We start from the raw sequence: 20,406 nt of genomic DNA on the forward strand, positions 1-20,406 counted from the left end.
GCCTTGTGCTAGGCTTTCAAAATTAATTCACTCCGGTTTCATCTTCTTGCTCTAAGCTTATAACTATCCCATACTGTGAATTTAATAGGATGCCAAGGCCTTAACAACTTAAAATCATCCTTTACTAGCCACTTCTATTCCTTTACTTCCTTTGTGTCCCTGTCGTCCTAAAGAGACAAGATATTTGCACGGTTGTTTTGATGTTTATCCTTAGAATAGAGGGGAATTCCCATATTTAACATGAGATTAACAAACTTCATTCTTGCAGTATTTTGCTAGACAATCATGTTCTTAATCTCAAAGTATAAAGTGTCTTGGGATATTTCAGGAACATTTTGTACCTGCACGTCGTCTTGAATTACTGTTTCATTTGGGATTTTGAAAACAGATGCCTCCCTTTTTTCTAAAGGGATGAATTGTAGCTTATGTGACAGGTTTTCCTTTTTTCCTAACTAAGCACTTATACTTTGAAATATGTAGCTTGGAACACATTTATTTTTAATAATATTTTTTTTAAAAAAGCAACCACACTTTAATTAGAAAGATTATGAGGTTTTAATAAAAAAGATATTTAAGGTGTCCTGTTTTGACCATCAGAAACTCCAGTCACGTCTGAAAACTAGGGCCAACAGATGACAAATAATTTTCAGTTGGAACACGAGCTCTGTTTCTGGAACACGGTGTGTTTGATTCTGAGCTCCAGCCTGGTGACTTGGCTTTTCTTTCAGCTATACCAGTGCTCCAAATTTACAGTTTTATGTAATTCATTTTTATGCACTGAACCATGCATGTTTAGTTTTCTTCCTCCTCTTCTTTTCCTCTTTTACTGAGGTGTAAAGAAGGAAGCATGTTCCATGTATATGTGCTATATATTAATATATGTAGATTATTCCTTAGAATAGGAATAAAATGCAACATTCCAAGGATAATAGGGGAGTAATTATCATAGCTCACCCACTTTATGTTGTGATATGTTAATATAATGAAGACTAATGCATTTTCTTACTGTCAATATATTATTGAACCTCTTCTGGTATCTGGTTATGAATCAAATACTGCAGAACGGTGATGAAGCATAGCAGTAAAATCCTTCAGATGTAGGCGGAACGTTCTTGAAAGCAGACTCCCATCCTGATCCTGGGGTGGTGGGAGGGGAAGAGGTTTCAGATTGTTAGAACTGATTGCATTAGAATAGTTATCAGGTATGTATATTTGGTATTAGAATAATAGGTAAACACCAAATAAGTTTTTCCAACTTGTAACAGTACAGTTGTGTTAATGGTTGTGTGACACCCTACCAAAGCTGAGCAGTGGTCAGCTGATGCGTATGGGCTGGGTGTACATCTTCCATTAGCAACCGCAGCATAGGGCTGAAGGCATAGCAAGTGACGATGATTAACCTTTAACTATCACAAATAGAAAGAAGACTGAAAGGACAGTATTACCCTTCTGGATTTATCTTGAGAAGGAAGAAATATTGTAACTATTCTCAACAGAAACACATATTTCTCCCTGCTTCAGTGAAAATTGAAGAGGCATTTTGAAGCTCATGTATGTGGACTCTTCTAGGGAAAAATACCTAAAAAAATTAGTGTTTCCACCACGGAAATAAACATTTCTGTAGAAAAACAGTTTATACTGACTCATCTGAGTGCACACTGTTTTGTAGAAAATGTAGGGTCAATTAGTTTCTAGGTGCTGTGCAATGCTTAGAGGACTGTGCTGTAGTTGTCAAGGCCTTTTTATGCATGTTTTTAAGGGTGGATCACGTACATTTTAAAGTGAATAATTACACCAACCTAATTTATGCATAAAGTTTCACTAATAAAGGAAGGATATTCAGACATTGGTGATAAAAGTTATATCTGATCTTGATTTGGACGCTTTGCTGATGCGTGTAGATTAGGACTGATTGCCCTAGATGCTCTAAAATCAGTGGAGAGAGATATGTCTCCAGGGCTTGAAGTTTAAGTAGGATGAATCCTACCTCTCTGCATAACAAAGGAAGAAATTTAGTGTATCTGTTTTCCCATTCACCAAGGAAGGTGACTTTCCCATGTACTTTTTGTGAGATTTGGTGTTTATCAAGTCCTTGACTGTCCTATGAAAAGATAATTTCTAGAAATGGAAGACACAGGTTTTTTGTTTGGGGTTGTTTTTGTAGGTATTTTATTTTAATTTATTTTTTATTTATTTTTTATTCTTTATTTCTTTATTTTTATTCTTTATTTTACTCTATTTCCTACAGGGGCATTTTTAAAGTTTTTTTAGAAAGTTTAGTCTGTGAAACTGCAAAATAAGAAAAAATTACTTTTGTATTTTGTGAGGAGTTCTGTGGAGTGTTCATGGGTCAAATAAATTTTTTTTAAATTAAAATGCTTGTAAAATACAGTTGTGGCTGGTGCTTTTAAAGTATTTCAGCAGGAACATTAATGCTTCATTGCCAACTGTAGTAAAACCAGTTTCAATAGTGGTCTCCTTTAAAATATAAAGTAGCTAACGAGAACTAATACTGCAATTTATGCAATAAAACATTCATATCTTGCGTGCTTTTCTCTATTATGCAGTGCTAGAAATAAATTTGTGAGATGTAGTAACTATAGCTAATCATTTGCGCTAAATTAAGTGGGATTTCTTGTTTTGAAGTGCTCAGACTGATGCATAGATACAGACTTTCATACTCTGCTATGGCTGAATCCTGGGGTTGCTGATAATGACAGCAGCTTTTGTTGACCTTCTGTTGAAAATAATCTTTTTTAAGCTAATAGTTCTCAGTATTTAATGAAGTCCGTGTTAAATACGAATTCTAAATCAAGATAGTCTGAGGCCCAATTATGATTTTGGTAGAACAAGCAAAAGAAAATACTGGTTTTAGAATGTTTCTCCTTTTGGTATTCCTTCAGTATTGTTTTACAACCCTTGACCCAGTGATCTGCGATCAGATATACAGCTCCTTTGTGTGTTATTTATTGAGGGTTTTTAGTATAGGCTAATCCTCTGTATAACAGGTCTTACAAAAATTATATTTTTGTAACTATGTTGTTCTCTAAAACACCAAAAGATCAAAATATCTCCTAAATTCTGTACATTAGTGGCCTGCATCAAGACAACACAAGTCTCATAATACTGCAAATATTTACCCACATGCTTAATTGTGCTCTGAATTGTTCCATTGAAGTAACTGGAGTTACTTCATCTGTTAAATTAAGTAGAAGACTAAGACTCTGTAGCATAGAAACCTCAGAGACTTCCCATTGATTTCAGTGCCCAGGGGAAAGTTAACAGACTTTGAAGATATTTTAATTTAGAGAAGTGTTTGGGTAGTAGCTGTAGCTTCAGACATACAAAGGCTGATCCAGATCTCTATTGAATACAGTGGAGACCATGAGATGAAATACAGAATTGTGAATTTTCCTGTTTCTTACAATTCTGGTCTTGTAAGGTGCTACAGGAACTGCAGATTGTTAAGCAGCTACAAATATTTTTTTCATTTTGGTTTTAAATATTGAAATGAGAACTCCCAAGTCATTCATGAAATGTGAATACCCTATCTTTTCTGTATTCTCATTTCTGTTATTAAGTATACACAAGATGTGCAGTACTGTAAAAATAAATCTACTTGGGGAAATTGTGAACAGAAATGTTTGCCTTTAAGAACAATCACAATGAATAAATGTATATTTGCTTTTTTTTTTTTTGCACATATATGCTATCTGTTTCAATGCAAACTTTTTTGTTTTGTTTTTATAATCACAGGACTATACCTTGACAATGTATTTTCAGCAAGCGTGGAGGGATAAGAGGCTGTCGTATAATGTAATACCTCTAAACCTTACTCTGGACAACAGAGTAGCTGATCAGCTGTGGGTTCCAGATACCTATTTTCTGAATGACAAGAAGTCATTTGTACATGGTGTCACTGTGAAGAACAGAATGATCCGTTTGCATCCAGATGGGACAGTCCTTTATGGACTCAGGTCAGTATGAACCATTTCTAACTCTTCTGTCTTTTATTTTTAGTCTTTTAATCATGGCTTCAAATTAAAAAACAGTCTTAGCCTTTTTTTTTTATTGCTATTCTTCTTATTGCTGTATTCGATGTAACTGATGATATTCCAAAACCAATTTTAACTTAAGTATTCTAAGAATGGATAAAGATTTTTTTTTTTCATATAAAATTTTGGAGATAAACTACCATTTTTAGTGCAGTTCAGACATTTGTACTAAGAACAGATAAGACTGTAAATATTATATTAAGTACTCATTCTGGATTAAATGCCGGTTTTAGAACTGATTCCTCAAAGGAATTGAAATAAATACAAAACAAGGATTAGAGGAAAAAAGGGAAAATATATTTGACAGATGGATTGATAGTTTAATTATATATTTATAAATATTTTTGATTGAATATTTGATTGGTTTGTATTCTACTCGGATGAATCAGTTTTCTGCTTTTCACTAAGATGAGGTCTGACTTGAAATATTTTTCAGCCTAATGTTGTTACTGTGTATGACTATGGAGAGTGATGATTAAATATACATGTTCTCAGCAACTCGAGAAATCAACAGAAGAACTTCACTCTTGAGAAGTTCTAAAAACCAAGGGAAAATATCTGTTCAGAAATGTTTATAGAAAAAATAATTGCCAAGAAAGTGATTTCAATATATTCCTGCAAAAGATGACTTTACAAGAAAGAGAGAAAAATGCTTCAGAACTTAAATCTGGAATGTCTCATTTTCATTTTGGGAATAATATACAATAATAATCTGTGGGAAGCTAATTCTTAAAACTTTTATTAGTGTATTTCTTTCATTTTCGGTGAGATTTTTCTATTGTCTACCTACAAGTATCATGTCAAGAAGCATACACCTTTATAACTTGGTTATTTTCTACCTAGCAGTAAAGGAGAGTGGCAGTCTTATATATTTAGTTCTGTCAGTTGAACAAACATGGACCATGAAGTTCATATCTAATCAAGATCATCTATTACGAGGCACCAATCGTGATGACTGTAGTTCTGCTATTGCACTTTAACATGCAGGTGTTTAGGAAAATCCTTACCATGAATACTTAATTAGTGGGACAGCTGAGCAAATATAAATAATGTTGATAAGTATTAATATATTTCTCTTTAGAGGCTTTTGTTTAGGACATGGCTACTAAACTGGAACTTGGTCTAAAACCAAGTCCTAAACTGTCCTTCAGACTTAACGTTTTTGGCGTTTGACTTCAGTTTTCACACCCAAACCTGAAAATTGCCAGGGTGATAAAGTTTATGCGGTTAGTTGTGCCAGAAAAGGCCTTTCTCAGGACAGTTGCAAGGCCATATTATTATGGTTTTGAAAAGAAGTGTGTCTATTTCTAGCTTTGTTTGGTTGTTGTTTTTTTTTTTTTTGCAGTTCGTAAAATTTCTATCTGCCTGTCCTCAGGACATAGCCTGTTTCCAAGGAGGACTGCAGAGGGGATGGCCCAAGGGCAAGAAACAAACCTAAATATCAATATAGGTCTGTCATAGTTGGATAATTACCCTCAAAACCCCCTTCTTAAATGTCCTAATTACTAATCATTAATGGACACATTTTTTTTATGTTTTTTGATGAATTGTAGATCCTTCTTCTTTCTCCATAGACTCAGCTGAGTAAGTCTCAGAAAGGCTTTCTGGCTAAAATATCTTTCCAACACTGGGGTGGATGGGACAAATACACATATTGGTAGCACAACAATATTATGTGATTGGCCATATTCTACTTTTGCCTTCACTGGACCATGTGGCAATCAATGATACGATTCTAATGTTAAGGTTTCGGTTTTATAGCTCTAAATAGCTTTAACTACTTTAACTAGCTATTTCATCTAACATTAATTCAAAGTTAATGTGATTTAAAGTGTTCACAATAGTGATATATTTAATGCCTACATAGTATTAATTTCCACATATTTTAAAAAATGCCTGCTTCTTATGAATTTCCACATACCTTTTTTTAAAATAAAAAACTGTTCGCTATTGCTGTTCTGGAAACCCCTACTATTAATTCCTGCATTAATTTACTTTAGCTTATACTTGCAGTGACATATTCTTACTTTGAGATGCATACTACTAAATTGAGATTCCTTTAAATACCAGTCTTAAATTTCTGTTTTTGCCTCCCCATACATACATCTATATATAAACATGTGTGTATAAATGTATACATGTTCTATTAATTCAGTTTTATTTACCTTGATTGCTGTAACCAAATTCATTGAACTGCAAGTGATCTTATTACCAAAATGGTAGTGTATAAATGTAACTGTTCCATTCTTTTGTTTACCTATAGTTTAGTTTCTACTTTGGATATAGCAAGCAGTGATCTCTTTAACATTGTTCTTTTTGTTTTTCCTCACAGAACCCATAGCTGGTATGCATGTCACATCTGATTAGATTTAAAATTGTGAAGGTAAATTTCAGGAAGGACTAGAAGGCAGTTTTGTAAGCACCTGGCTTATGCTGTCAGTGAAAGGGGTGGGAGAGAGAGAAAAATGGCTAATAATGATTGTAGACATCTATATGGTAGTTATGAATCTCTTGTAAGCCTGCCCTATTCACTACTATAGGGCATTAGTTAAGGGCATAACTGAGTTGTGACCAATTTTTTACAGAGAACATGACATACTGGTTATTTCTAGGTTTAGAAGGATTTTTATGTCTGAGGAATAGCTGCCAGCTATTTATGTTTTGGGAAAATGTGGTGGGTTTTTTGTTTGTTTTTTTTTTTTTTTGCATTCCAGTTGCAGTATGGTATTTACAAACATGACTCAATTTTCTTTTTTTTTTTTTCAATTTTAGAAAAGGGGGTTTTTTTCATATTAATTTCATATTCCATCTGGCAAAAAAATTCTTCTTTGCTGCTAAGAGCAGGAAATTCAATAGACAATATACAAAAATCACTAAAATGGTACAAAATTGCAACACGTAGTCTTAAATGAAGAGTCATTATAGGGAAAATTACTATTTGTTGGTAGTTAAGATGACTTGCAATAGGATATTAGTGGTCTAACTACATATATAGAGAAGTAAACTTAAAGGACCAAGATTCCAATCTAGGATAACAATCAGTTTGCAATAGCATGAGCAAAGCTTGAACAAGATATGTAGCCAGAACTTGGGAAAAGAAATGGCTTTAACTAGATTTCTGTATGTTAAATATATGGTTTATATAATGCACATAGCAGAAATAGTTGCTACAGTAGTTAAGATTAGTTTTTTCTTAAATTTATTTTTTTACATAATATAAATTTTTTCCCCTGACTTCTGACACTAAATCTGTTCTGAAATGCAGACAGAAAATTCGGCTTTCTTCTGGTTTATTCTGTGTAATTCTGGGGAAGAAACACTTCTCTGATATTTGCAGCCTGTGGAAGCACTGAAGTTTGCTTAGGTTTTTTCCGGGGTTGGAATGTAAGATTTGAGAAGGGTGATGAGCAAACCCCTTCTGTTTGCTTTCTTACAGTGTCTTCCTGGAACTCACCTCTTTGCTGGAAGAGAGCATTTGGGTGTTGTGTGTCAGAATGAGGAAATTAAGTTTACAATACTAGGATTAAATATAGTTAAAGACGTGGGTGAAGGCAAAGATGTTTCATGTGGTTTTGCACCATTAACAGGCTGCATTTAGATATTTACTCTTGCATACGCTTCTCCGAATAGTCCTAACAAGTGAATTCTGTGACAGTGGGTCAGTCATTGAGAACTGATAATTACATGACAAAAAGTACTGTACACTTTTGTGTCTCTTCAGTAGGCCAGTTTTATTCTTTTTGCAACTGAAGCTTGTGGGTGTTTTTTGCTGAAAAATAGAATGCACAAAACTTCCGATAGGGGCCACATCCTGTGCAGTGATGACATTTCCATCCCTTGTAGCCAAAAGAAAAACAAAAAGAAATATAACGGAGTAGTTTTGTCAGAAATGAAAGACTTGTCCCATTTGAAAGCCCAACACCTTTACTTGCCAAGTTTTATTCAGTACATCACCAACTATAAGTTTCCAATGCAACTAGCAATAATTCCTTACTATTCAACAGGTTTAACCTAGTAATCTCCTGTAAATGAGAGAATTATGTGTATGATGGACTTGCTTTGTCCTCTTGTTACTTGCTATCGGCATTGAGTCATGCGAATTCAAGATAGTCCTGGATGCTTGGATTTTGTGTTGTCTCAGCTGTGCCTTCTGCTGTCTGCTCACTCAGTTTCAGCTGCTTGGAAATTTGCACTGTTGCAAGTAAAGTACGATAGACTTTCCCACATGTCACTCTATTAAAATAGCCTTGGGCATTCTTGTTGTATTAATAGACTTGTCCAGCAATTTAACTTCTCATATACCACTTATTATCTAAAAAATCTGATGGACAGTTTAAAAAGCAATTGCTTTTCTAAACACCTTTAGTTCTCAGAACATACTGTTTGAGAGGTGAATTGTTAACACCAGACATCTTCCAGGAAATAATCTGGTCTTTCTTTTGCTATTTTTTTTTTCTCCTGATAGGGCTTACTTTTTTCATTAAAATCCTAGGGGATAATTTGAAGGTAAACTTGCATTTTTCGGTTTCAGGACCATAAAATCATTTGTGCTAGCTGGATTTAAAATTACATCTTTGTACTGTATATAAGATATCAGATATCCTTGTAATTCCCAAATTTCCCCTGGAAGAAAGAGACAGGAGATATTTCCCACCTGTTTGCTGCAAAAGTATTTTTCCAGAGAGTGGACAGAAGTTGTTAAAAGACTTTTTAATGCCCTTTCATGCTAAGCAAAAATTTTCTCAAAAATCGATCATTTACATCTTTCTCAATTTGGAGATTTTAGAAAGGATAAAAATGACCTAGGCTTCTTTTCTTGTGGGAAAGGTGTTATTTTGGATGCTGTGGTCCTGATCATAGTAGCTATCCAGGGGGCATGTGTTTCTGGTTCCATCACCCTGATGCCTCTCTTGGCTGTGTAGCCCTCCACTCAACCTGCGGAGCTTGTCTAGCCTCAGGGGAGAAAAGGAAATAAACATTATAATAAGGTACCTTGTAGCAACAAAAAAAGCCCTGTCACTCTAGTATATCAGCTTTTGCACCAGCTTCCCCTTTCAGTAGCATCTCAAATAGTATTGCCATTTGTTTAAAAAAAAAAAAAAAAAAAATTATAAACATACTGCATATCTTCATGAAGGTATTGAAAGTGTCGTGCCAATGACATCAAATGACCAGTAAAAGCATAATGTGAATTTGAGAGCAAAAAATTGTTAAATGCCAACTTAAAAAATATGTTAACCATCTTGGGCATTAGACCGTTTTACTGTCTCTGTCCTAGGGATTTTGGCCCAGTGGATACACAGTGTGTCACACAATGACACACAACTTCAGATTAAAAATGTTTTCTTTCAGAAGTTTGCCTTAAAAAACAAACAAAAAAACAAGGCTTTCTGTTGCCCCAGTTAAACATGTAAGTTTTCTTAATTTTGGATATCACCTCTTGTCATTCTTTTTATCTCATGTAAACGTTTAACACTAAAATGCTTTATATGACAGTAAGGGCATATACAAACATTGCAAAAAGTAAGTGAAAAGGAGTTTGTTTGAGTAAGACTTGTTTGAACATGACAGTCCCAGTACTGTGAGCAAGTGTTTCCCCTATGTTAACTGGGTAATTATTTTGTGCTAGTGCTCATGCTTATAGGTTCGGTTACTGAACTTTCAGTTGCCAACACTTGCCGAAGTTAATTCACAGTCTGACATGCATTTGTTAAGTTTTGCAGAAGAAATGAAGTGAATTGGATTTCTGTGTCCAAATTGTCAAGGCTGTTAGAGTATACGTACACATTTAAAGAACCCTTAGATCTTGCATGCAGGTGTTCGAAGCAGGAACTTTTTGGAAAGATACATAAATAAATGCAAATGTAGTAAAACATTGTCTCAAATTGAAGTCATGTAGCTGTTAGGAAGAGTGGCAAATTTTTTAATTACCTATGGAGAATGCTGAACAATTATGTAGAATTTTGAGTACAAAGCATCATCTGCATTAACAAGGAAGCATTATCCTGCCAATGTCATTATTTGGAAATCCTAGAGCAGGACCCATCAGATACTAGATCTTGTCTTGCACAGTGAATATAGGTCCAGCATAAGAAAAGGAACTTGAATTCCAGCGTGTTGCTCAAGTGAATTCATTGTTGGTTTAAGTAAACAAAGGATCAGCTCTGGTCCAAGGTATGAGCCGGAATTTTTTCCTTAATTATGCAAATAATTCCATGGAAGGTCCCAAGGAATTCAGCACAAAATTTCTACTACTGTTACTTCTAGTGATATATAAACTGAAGATCTAGACTCTCTTTGTGACACGAAAAAAAATCATATACCTCCTCTGCCTCAGTTATTCCATTTATTAAATTGTAATACTGAAACCTACCTTCTCGCAGGGGTGTTGTGAAGATTAATTAATTAGTTTGTAAAGTGCTTTGATCCCATAAAACACTACCTAAGTGCCAAGCATTATTATGAAAAATTATAAAATGCCAGCTTTCATATGCATCTTGGGATAGCTGTTTTATAGATACAAATCTGTTCCATTCTCCTTAGAATCGCATTGTTTCACTTTTCCTACATAGCAGCCCATTCACAAAATGAGCCAATTTTAGGAAAGATGCAATTTTTGGAATACAGAGGAGATCGCTGACTGTCATAAATATATTTTTTCAATTAAGGACTCGTAGATTAAAGATGCATTTTGCTATGGGATTTGGAATGATATCATTTCAGAACACCTCTATCTGTAGCAGGAGGGAGGGTAGTTGTATTTTAAATACGTCCCCTATCTGAAAGAAAACAAAGATATCTTTCTACTTTAGTTCCTTTATTAGATCTTAAGTATGGGATAAGTATTCAAGAGGGTCTTTGGCTTTTATTTTATATGAGGTGGATGTTAAATCGTTAGTATGTGAATAATTAATTCAATTAAGTTTAATAAGAAAAAGCTTTGAGTCACAGGAATCTCTTCCATTAAAAGCTCTATTATCCAAGATTATTACATTGCAATGAAGTGAAAAAAATTCCGAGTTTTATTGCCTAACAGACAAACTGTGACATTTACTCTGTATTAGCAAGAAAAACTCCATCAGCTATAGAACTATGTAATAGTTTAAGTTGCTCTGAGGGTATTGTGTCTTCCAAAAACAAATAGAGGTCATCACATTTAATCTCGAATTGAAATTTAAATATTAGCGTAATTTAGACTTACAGTAATCTATCTTATTTCCCTTATGTAATGTCTTTTATCATGTCATTTTAGCTGGTAGTTGGTGATCCTGCCAATGGAAATTTTCCTATAGGAAGGGCATAAGTAAAATTTCAGAATGCTCTGATCAAGATTCAGCTAACGAGATGGATGTTAAATGTGTGTATACACACATATGCTTAAATACATGCCATATATTTTATATATTTGTATATACGTATGAAGTTCTACTTGTACAGGGTTTTTTTTGGTCCAAAATTGATAAAATCTGAAATGGAGGTCGTAAGTAGGGGCAGGGTCAGAGAGTTTTAGGAATGCAATTTTAAGGCCTTGCATGTGTGAAAAAAAAAAAATGAATGAATGTTATGACATTTGTGTTTAGAACTAATAATACCTCTTTTATTTCCCCTATTTCTGTGGGTCACAAATAGTCACTCGTAGTTATTCTTGTGATTGTACAGATGAAGTTGGGGGTTCTTTTTACACTTTTGTGAATGTTATTGTAAGACAGTGGTGAATACTATTTCTTAAATGAAAGGAGCTTTTTTTTTTTTTTCCTAGCAAGTGTTTTATCTGAAGGTGCAAGTAGTTGGGCTTATTTTTCATTCCAGTTAGATATCTAGTTTTAGTGATTTTTTTTCCCAAAAGATTTTCCTTTTTTTTTTTGGAATGTATTTTCTGTGAAGTGAAGAGCTAATTTGTTCACCCATTGTTTTATCAGATTTTTTATTGAGCTTTACAAAATGATAAAATGGCTTGCGAAATAAGAATTGCCTAAAATCCAAGTACTATTTTTTTTCCCCATATGTCCTGACTCTATTTTCTATTTTTTTATTCCTCTGGAAACTTGAATTTCTTATGGCTCTCAATGTGCAAAGCAGCTGAGGAGACCTTTTCTTGGAACAGTATTCAGACCTGCTTAGAAGGAGAGAAACTAGGATAAGTTACAAGAAATTCTGGGGGTTTTATTCTTGCAGATAAGTTCTCCAGACTCCAGAGCTGTGTGTAATCATCTGCAGAAAAGCACTTTTAAGCTGTTCTTATCAGTGATCTTTAGGCTGTAGTGCAGGCATTTGCATTAGCCTTTCAGTAAATAGTTTTTCTTCTCTAAATTGCTTGTGTAAAAAAAGCAACACTTTTTTCCTCTGGTGCTTTTTTCTTTCTGAATAGGCACCCTAGAACACTCCCTGCCATCTGCTACTCTAGAACCATGTAACTTGAGAAAGAGAACAGAAAAAGTTTGGAAAACCATTCCTTTAAATTCACTTGAATGTGCCATCTGTATGAGCAGATGGGAAAAAATGTCTCGGGGCCAGGAGGAGACTGTGAGATCAAACCACAAGGAAAGAACTACATGGAAACATGTTCCTAGTGTCAGAAGAAAAAGAACCTTGACGATTACCTCAGTGATGTGACCTGGAGACTGGTCCCTCAGAAATTGCTGTGTCTGTAGCAGAAGGTGTTTCAAGGGTCTGTAATCAATAATGTATAGATCCCTGTGGCTTGTAGGCTGTGGACACTCTCATTTTTGGGCAACTGCCAGAAAAAAACAAATGTTCAGGTCCCTAAATTATTCTCACATATGAACTGTAAATCCACATTCAGCATTTCACGGGGAGGGTCTGTCAGAGTGCGTTGTCCTCCTCAGCTTCTGAATTGAGAAATCATTACATTTTCTTCATCTTCATATGGTACAATACATCTTTCTTGAGAATGCTCATTTTTAAAAAAATTGCAATAAATGCAGACTATTGAATATACATGACATCTTTCCATGGGTTACAATTTTGGTTGTATGATGACTATTGCTAACAGTGAATGACAATTCACAAATGGTGTGAAAATAGTTACAGCTTATAAGTATGTTTTCGTTTGCAGAAAAGGTGTCTCTCTTGGGACAGTATTTTAAAACTCTGACATTTAAAAATATTTGCTCAAACAATTTGTCTTGAGAAGTGAAAGGCATATAAAAACATATGAACTTCTTATGCGAAAAATGTCTTACTTTTCCCAAAGCCCTGTGCAGGGTTGTAAAGCCACTGGGGATTATCAAGCTAACGTTTGTTTCCACTTAGAAAGTGTAGAGATAGACCTTAACAACCAATGCAAGTCTAAGTTAGTTTTACTGTAGAAGGCATTGCACACCAGCACTTTTTTTTTTTTTTTATTTAAAGTGCTGATGGAAAATGTATTCAGTATATATTGAAAAATCTTATGGCACATTCTCTTCAGTGTCAGAATGGAAAAAAATGAGGGATGAGTAGCTGTTGGAGAAACAGTTCGAGATCTCCACTTCAGTGCATTAGTGGAAACTGGTGCAGTATGGTTGGGACCAAGTGTTCTGGCATTTGTTTTGTAGGCTTCCATCTCATGGACCATAACTTTTCTAAACCCCTTTAGTGTGTTATTTCTGTCAATCCTGAACCTACTTCCATTTGGAGATCTCTGAGTAAACATGAGAAATGGTGGAACTAGAAGAAAAATGTTCTTTATTACAACATGGCTATCCACAATGCTGTCCTCTTTTTTGTCATTTGCTATTTGTGGCTTTCTTTGTTGTGCCAATTTTTACGGTAGTTGTTATTGGTTGAAATGCTAGCCAAAATTAGCTAAAAATAATTAGTCTTTGTGTAGTTCTTTATACATATATGTACTTCTCTTTATATATATATATATATATATATATATATATATATATATAACCAAGATGTGTGTTTTACAATAATAGCTATGTACCTTAACAAGACAATATAGCTGAGATACATAGGAAGAAACACTCCAACAAAATTCTGAACGCTTCTGCTTATGTGGGAGAGGAACAAAACATTAATTTACCATGGTGCTAAGGCTTCTCACAATCTACCTCGTAGATATTTTTACCAAAATATTACAAATTTCAGGCAATGAAAACCACTTGGGAAGACCTTAGAAATCCTCTGAACTCAGATGACTACACAGTGTTTGTTTGTTGTCAGCTGAGGTGGTAAATTATTTTTAGACCTTGCTGATAAGCTCAATCCTTTCAGTGAGATTTCATCATCTGTGTTTTCATCTTATAATTCTCTCTCTAAAATATGGCTCGTATCTGCTCCATTTGGTTATGTATGTAAAAAAGCAGAGATGACAATCAGTGCACAAGATGGGGAAACAAGACAAAGGCAAGGAGGCACATACTGAATATTCATCCCTCTCTCCTTTTATTTTTAATTATACACATTAGAAGCTTATTTCATAATTATATCCCAGACTACATTTTATTCTTGGCTAACAACTGAGAATAAAGCACTGTGCATCTTTAAACATTAGTCTGTGGGCTGTTTCTACAACAAGAGCATCTCCAAAGTGTGTATAATTCTAATGTACAAATTCTACATTATGGTTATCCTGAAATGCCTTTGAATATTGTTTCATAGTGTTAGTGTTGCTGGAGAGTTGTCACATAGGACAGAGAAGATGGCTTTTGTTGCTGTTGGATTTTTAAAGAGGTAACAGACTAGCCATAAGAAAGATATGCCATTAGTCATTTTCGTCTGACTTTGGTATGCCTTCAAGAAAATACATTCTAGAGCTAAAACATTTATCTGAAAAAGACTTGTGTAAGGGCATTGCTGTGTGTTAAACAACTTTCCCCCCACCCCCAATCAAATCGAGTAATTTATTTCCTTTTGAAAGAAGAGGTTCTGAAGATATAGTCAAGGTTAATTACTTTTTCATAGCCTTCTGTGTTCAGCTTCTAATGCAAGATGTTTTTATGTCACAGAGAAGACAGTATAATTTCAGGGAAATTATTTGCATGCAGTTCAGACTGAAGGATACTGACAAAATGTTGGATGCTGGTGCCCCCAAAGGTGATCTTAGTTTGCAGTTATATTTGTCTTTAATAAAATAAATACATAAACCTTAACTTGATTCTGAAGGGTCCTGAAGTCTTTTCCAGATACCGCTCCTGCAGGATTCAGAATTATGTTTTAAAAACATTTAGCTTAAAAAACCAACCAAACAAAACAACTGAGGAGCCATGAGTGTAAGTTACAGTTCCAGAAAAGATGAAAATACCATCGTTTGAGAGTATAAAGTTCTTCATACACAAGGACTAGGAAGAAACCTTCCCCTTGCACAGGTGGTTCTGTAGGTACCCATCAATGCTGCATGTGGGGTCCGACTCATGTAAATCAACAGCATCTGCCATTTGCTGTTTAAGTCAAGATTCCTGTCATCATGTCTCCTCTGCTGCTTCTTTGATTTACCTGTACAGACCCAAAGCTTTTAATGCATTTGCATATCATGGCACTCTTTCTTTTGTTATATCGAACACTTGACATTAATTATTTCCAAAACTATCTGAAAACATGTGTAGGGATGTCTCAAAATCTGGTACTTTGGTGTTATTTGCTTTGTCTGTGTTAATATTTTGTTTCCACAAGTACTGAAGGTATTTTTCGTATGTTGAAGGAGATAAGGCAGATGGAATGGGAGTCTATCTGGTCACATATTGTCTGCTCCACCACATCTAATTTTGTTTAAGCTTCATCTTTTAATTTTATTTCAATACAGCTTTAATTTCATTACAATCTATAGTTGTGATCTATGGGATTGCTAGGAAAATATGCTGTGTCCTGATCACAGAAATAATGGTAAGACTGAATAAAGTCACTGATGTCGTTAGCAGTGGGAATTCTACCCCACAGAACTGAACACAAGAAAAAGGGCATGGAGACTAATATTTGTTTAATGTCAGGAATGAAAGTAAATATTAAGTGTTATGCTTGCTATTCTTTATAGTTATTACAAGTTCTTATTAGAAATTGTCCAGAGGAAGGTATAGATATTAGATCAATATAAGGCCATTAGGAAATACATGACTAATAGATGCAATGCCTGAACTACATAGCTTTAAGAAGGGAAACATAATTATAACTTAACCTTATATATATAAAAAAAAAAAAGCATTGCTAAAACAGCTTTTCTTACTTAGATTTCTTTTTTTTTTTTCATGAAGCTGCATTTGTCAGTACAGTAAGTAGCAAAAATGGCTTTTAGTTTTGCTTTGTTAAGTAATGGATATGTATATTGTGTTTTGTCTTATACTAGATATGTTACTGATGGCCAAGCTGATAAATCTAGAAAGTTTGCTGGGCCTGAGCAAATATCTCAGAATATCACTACTATATTCCTGAATTTCCTACGCCTGCAAAATGGAGTGGGAATGTGGCAAATTTAATGTAGTGCATATGGTAGAAAAACAGAAGTATTTATAGAAATAAGGTATCCTCATATTTTCAGACTTTTAAAATTCCATTTCAGTTGACAGAAATGAGCAGAAAATGAGGGTTCATTTGTGTTCATTAGTTTTGACAGGGATGAGCAAGTGAAAAATTATATTCCTTGCAATTATTTGTTGTTCAGCTGTTCTTACCAGCTCTGGAAAATATGATGTTCAAAGCGCTTTTTAAAAGACATTGATAGTTCAGGCCTAGTGTGACAAATAATCTTTTGTCCTCCATCCTGAAAGTGTGATATCAGTTCAGAGAACAGGGTGTCAACTCTGCATCAGAGGATCTATCTACTAAAGTTTGTGAAGCCATTTTGTAGCAAGAAACATGGGAGAGTTTCCATTTAGATAAACAAGTGCCTCTCAGTGTTGGCAAAAAGGGTCAATGTTAGCAAAAACATTCCCTTTCCCCATTTGAGCATTACTTTTGTATTATTTTCAATACTGAGTAGTAATGAAAATAAATTGTATAGGTAAATTGAGATCTGCGGGTGGCAGAGTGAGAGGTTCCCCCCCTCACTTGTAATTCATCAAATATATTCTTAGCACTGACAAAGTTCTCCTGCTTCTTTGTGTTGTTTTGAAAACACATTATCCTCCCCCCTTCTGACTTAGCTTAACTCTACTGTTCTGCCTTATCACTTTATGCTCATCCATGCTTTCTGTTCAGCAATTTCCCAATGTAAAGTGTGTACAATTTCTAAATCTTTTGGAAAACCAGTTGTGTTTTTGTGGTCAATTTTTCATTCAATTACAAATCTTGTTTATCACGAGTGATCCTTTTCCTCTAAAATTTGCCATGTGCTCTATTTTTCTTTTGTAAAAACAAAGGGGGGAGGGAGGAGGGCTGCCTTAGATTAATAGCATTAGATTGTCAGTTTATCTTGATGGCATGCTTCTGCTTACTAACTACTTCAAAATGCATCGTTTTCATCCAACTCCAGTGGGACCATTTTTAGAGTATTGTTTTGGAGCCAACAGTGACAGCTTCAGTAAACGGTGAGTTTTAATTCGGTTGTTTAATGAAGATTAGGATCTTGGCTAATGACTACATAGTCATAAGTGATGATGCTTTTCCCTCCTACTCCCTCGTTGCTTAGAACATATATTAATTGTGCAGATGGTAGTGGCTTAGCTGTGTGATAGTTCGCTTTCCATCTCTTCCTCTCGTGACATTTATACCATGCAAAGAGGGTGTATTGCCATCTCCTTATTTATGAAGATTTGTGATTCATCACCTGCATTTTAAATCAAATACTAAGATTATATCTTGTTGCTAAGAGGTAGAATTTGGATGTGCGCTTTCTTCTTTTAAGCACACCTGTGCCAAGCTTTGCCTGAAACCTTCAAGTAAATCACAGCCAGAAGCACTGAATTTTCATTTTCATTCCTACTGACAGCATGTGAAACTTGCAGAGCCCGTTTTATGTGGGTAACTACAAGTCATTCTTTATGCATTCAGAAGATTCACAGACTTTTCAGTCTGTAACCTAGGTAAAACTTAAGCCAAGATTCACAGGTATTTAAGTTTCACTGCAAACACTTTTTCAAATTACTAGAATTCAAGTGTGATTTGTGTGTGACAAAGTAAATACTTTTACTGTTGTTTTTTATTGTTTTGCTTTTCTTACTTATACCTTTATTCATTCTTATTGTTTGCAAGAAACAACAGGAAAAATAATAATTTATGTACAACTAATAAAAACAGTTCCTTAAAATTTCATTTCTTCTTTGATGTCCTCTGTCTGTCGTGGCCATCCTACTCACCAGATTGTCTACTATTGCTTCTTTCACAGAATAGCGTTGCCATTTCCGTGTTCAAGTATTATCTAGATTTGTTCTTCACAAAAGTCACTGATTTTTATATATTTTATTCATTATTTAAAGGCTTGCTTACTTTTAAGTATCACTCCTGGGTTCCTGATCACTATTTGCAAATATTAGAGCAATTTTATTTGGTCTTTGTGCTTTATTTTGCTCTTCATTTGTTTAGGAAAGATCCTGTGTTGCAGGTACAATCAAAGGAAGTTCAGGATTACTCTTTAAAAGTTATTTTTGCAAACTAAGAGAACAGTTCTCTTCCTGTCAATGAGAGTTCTACCTCTGGTGTCTCCTTATGAAATATATATCTATTGTCTATGGCAATACAGGGACTAATACCTGCTTGCAAGGGGAGGGGGTGAGGGGATAATGAGCCCTTGGGTCACAGAGGAGTGACGTTGAGAGGGAGAAGAGTGGCTTGGAGGGCTATGTTTGTCAAGTGTTAAGGTTCCTGAGATACATATGGTCAGAAATGTGAATGGAGATGTGATGCAAAAAGGAGTAGAAAGGACCTGAAAGGAACTTATTTTTCATACATACAGAGTTGTAGGCTTGCACCACGTGCATGGTTTCTGTTACCTAACACAGAATATGCAGAGGCTTTGCATAATGTATAGTTAGTTAGCCCTCTGAGTAAGGTGTTGGTATTCTGAATTTAGGAGGCTCTCTGCTATTCCAAGAAGAGAGAAGTTTTATTGAGAGTTAAGGTACTGCAGTCATGATTGAACTAGTTGACTTAGAAAATTACTTCATTTGAGTAAATGAAAAGCTGAGACAGATCCACTGCACCACCAGCATACTTGTGTGCTTTCAGAGTCATAAGTTAGAGATTGTTGACTGTTGAAAATTGTGAAAAGTACAGCAGTTTTGAGCAAGCTGGTTATCATCTCAGCGTCTGTATCTCAATGAAATGTGGATTATAATATTATAACTATTATAATAAAAATATACCAATAAACCACAATATATTATATAATTCTATTTACATAATTCTATTTATATAATTATATAAATACGATATGATTCTATTTATATAATTATATAATGTGACATACTATATAAATAAAATATTTTATAATATGGATTATAATATATAATTTCTCTGTGAAATGTGGATTATAATTATAATATAAGACTCGATCTAACTTCTGAAGGCCTGCTTCCTTAGTGCAGTACTGACATTCATATGGTTAGTCTTCTCATTTGTCAGCTTGGAAGAATATCAGGGGAAAAACACTTAACCTTAACAAGAAAGTTATTAAACTGCTGACATTATTTGCTAAATTTCTGGTCTATGGTTGGAAATGAGATTTACCACCTATAAGAGATATTTTGCAGAGTCACTACCTCTAGCTTTAGGTTACATGAACATATGTAATGCAAGACAATAGTGATGAATTGTGGTCAGTGCTTGAAATATCTGAAAGCTTGTATGTGAAATACTGAAATATTGAGACAACGAAAAAAGAACCCCACAAAACAAAAAAACCGAACGAAACAGTTGGATATTTCTCTCTGTGTGGCATGTAATTGGATACTTGGGAATATGTATTGTGAAATTAATACTGTGAAATAAGAATACTGGGACTGGCTTATACAGAACTATCATACCCATTCAAGACATGGCAGAGATAGTTTTCATGTATCTTTCTGTATTTCTCACTCGAGAAACCTGCTTGCTCTTGGTTGTTTCATTATACAGCTTTCTCTCCTCCTGTCCCCATATTGCAGGCAGTGCTGACTTGAAATCCAGATACCTCCTAAGACTTTTCTGTTGAGCTGTTATTTTTAAAAAGCTCTTCAAACATCTTTCCCTAAGTATTACGCCTCATGGAAGGAGCGGTGCAGACTATTACTATCCTTGCACATTAAGAAATTTTAAAGGTGTTCTTGCCAGGTGGTTAATAGAAACTGTCATGTCCTCTTACCATCATTTGGTATCAGATAACAGTGTTGACATGCAGACATTCATAATGTGAAAGATAACATTTCTAAAAAGATGCTCAGTGCTTTTCACAGTGAAGATTCCTCTGATAAATCCCAGATTTGACATAGGAGAA

At 34.6% G+C, this 20,406-nt stretch overlaps 1 protein-coding gene across 3 annotated transcripts in view; it reads left to right on the plus strand.

Moving 5' to 3' along the window:
- Positions 1 to 20,406, plus strand: part of GABRB2 (gamma-aminobutyric acid type A receptor subunit beta2) — a 154,032-nt gene that overhangs the window by 50,869 nt on the left and 82,757 nt on the right. For all 3 annotated transcript variants that reach the window (XM_074155353.1, XM_074155352.1, XM_074155354.1), the window contains exon 4: positions 3,757 to 3,977. In XM_074155353.1, the coding sequence (XP_074011454.1) occupies positions 3,757 to 3,977 (221 nt within the window). The remainder of the gene's footprint in view (positions 1 to 3,756; positions 3,978 to 20,406) is intronic.

This window comes from Numenius arquata, chromosome 11 (assembly GCF_964106895.1).
Source record: "Numenius arquata chromosome 11, bNumArq3.hap1.1, whole genome shotgun sequence".
NCBI lineage: Eukaryota > Metazoa > Chordata > Aves > Charadriiformes > Scolopacidae > Numenius > Numenius arquata.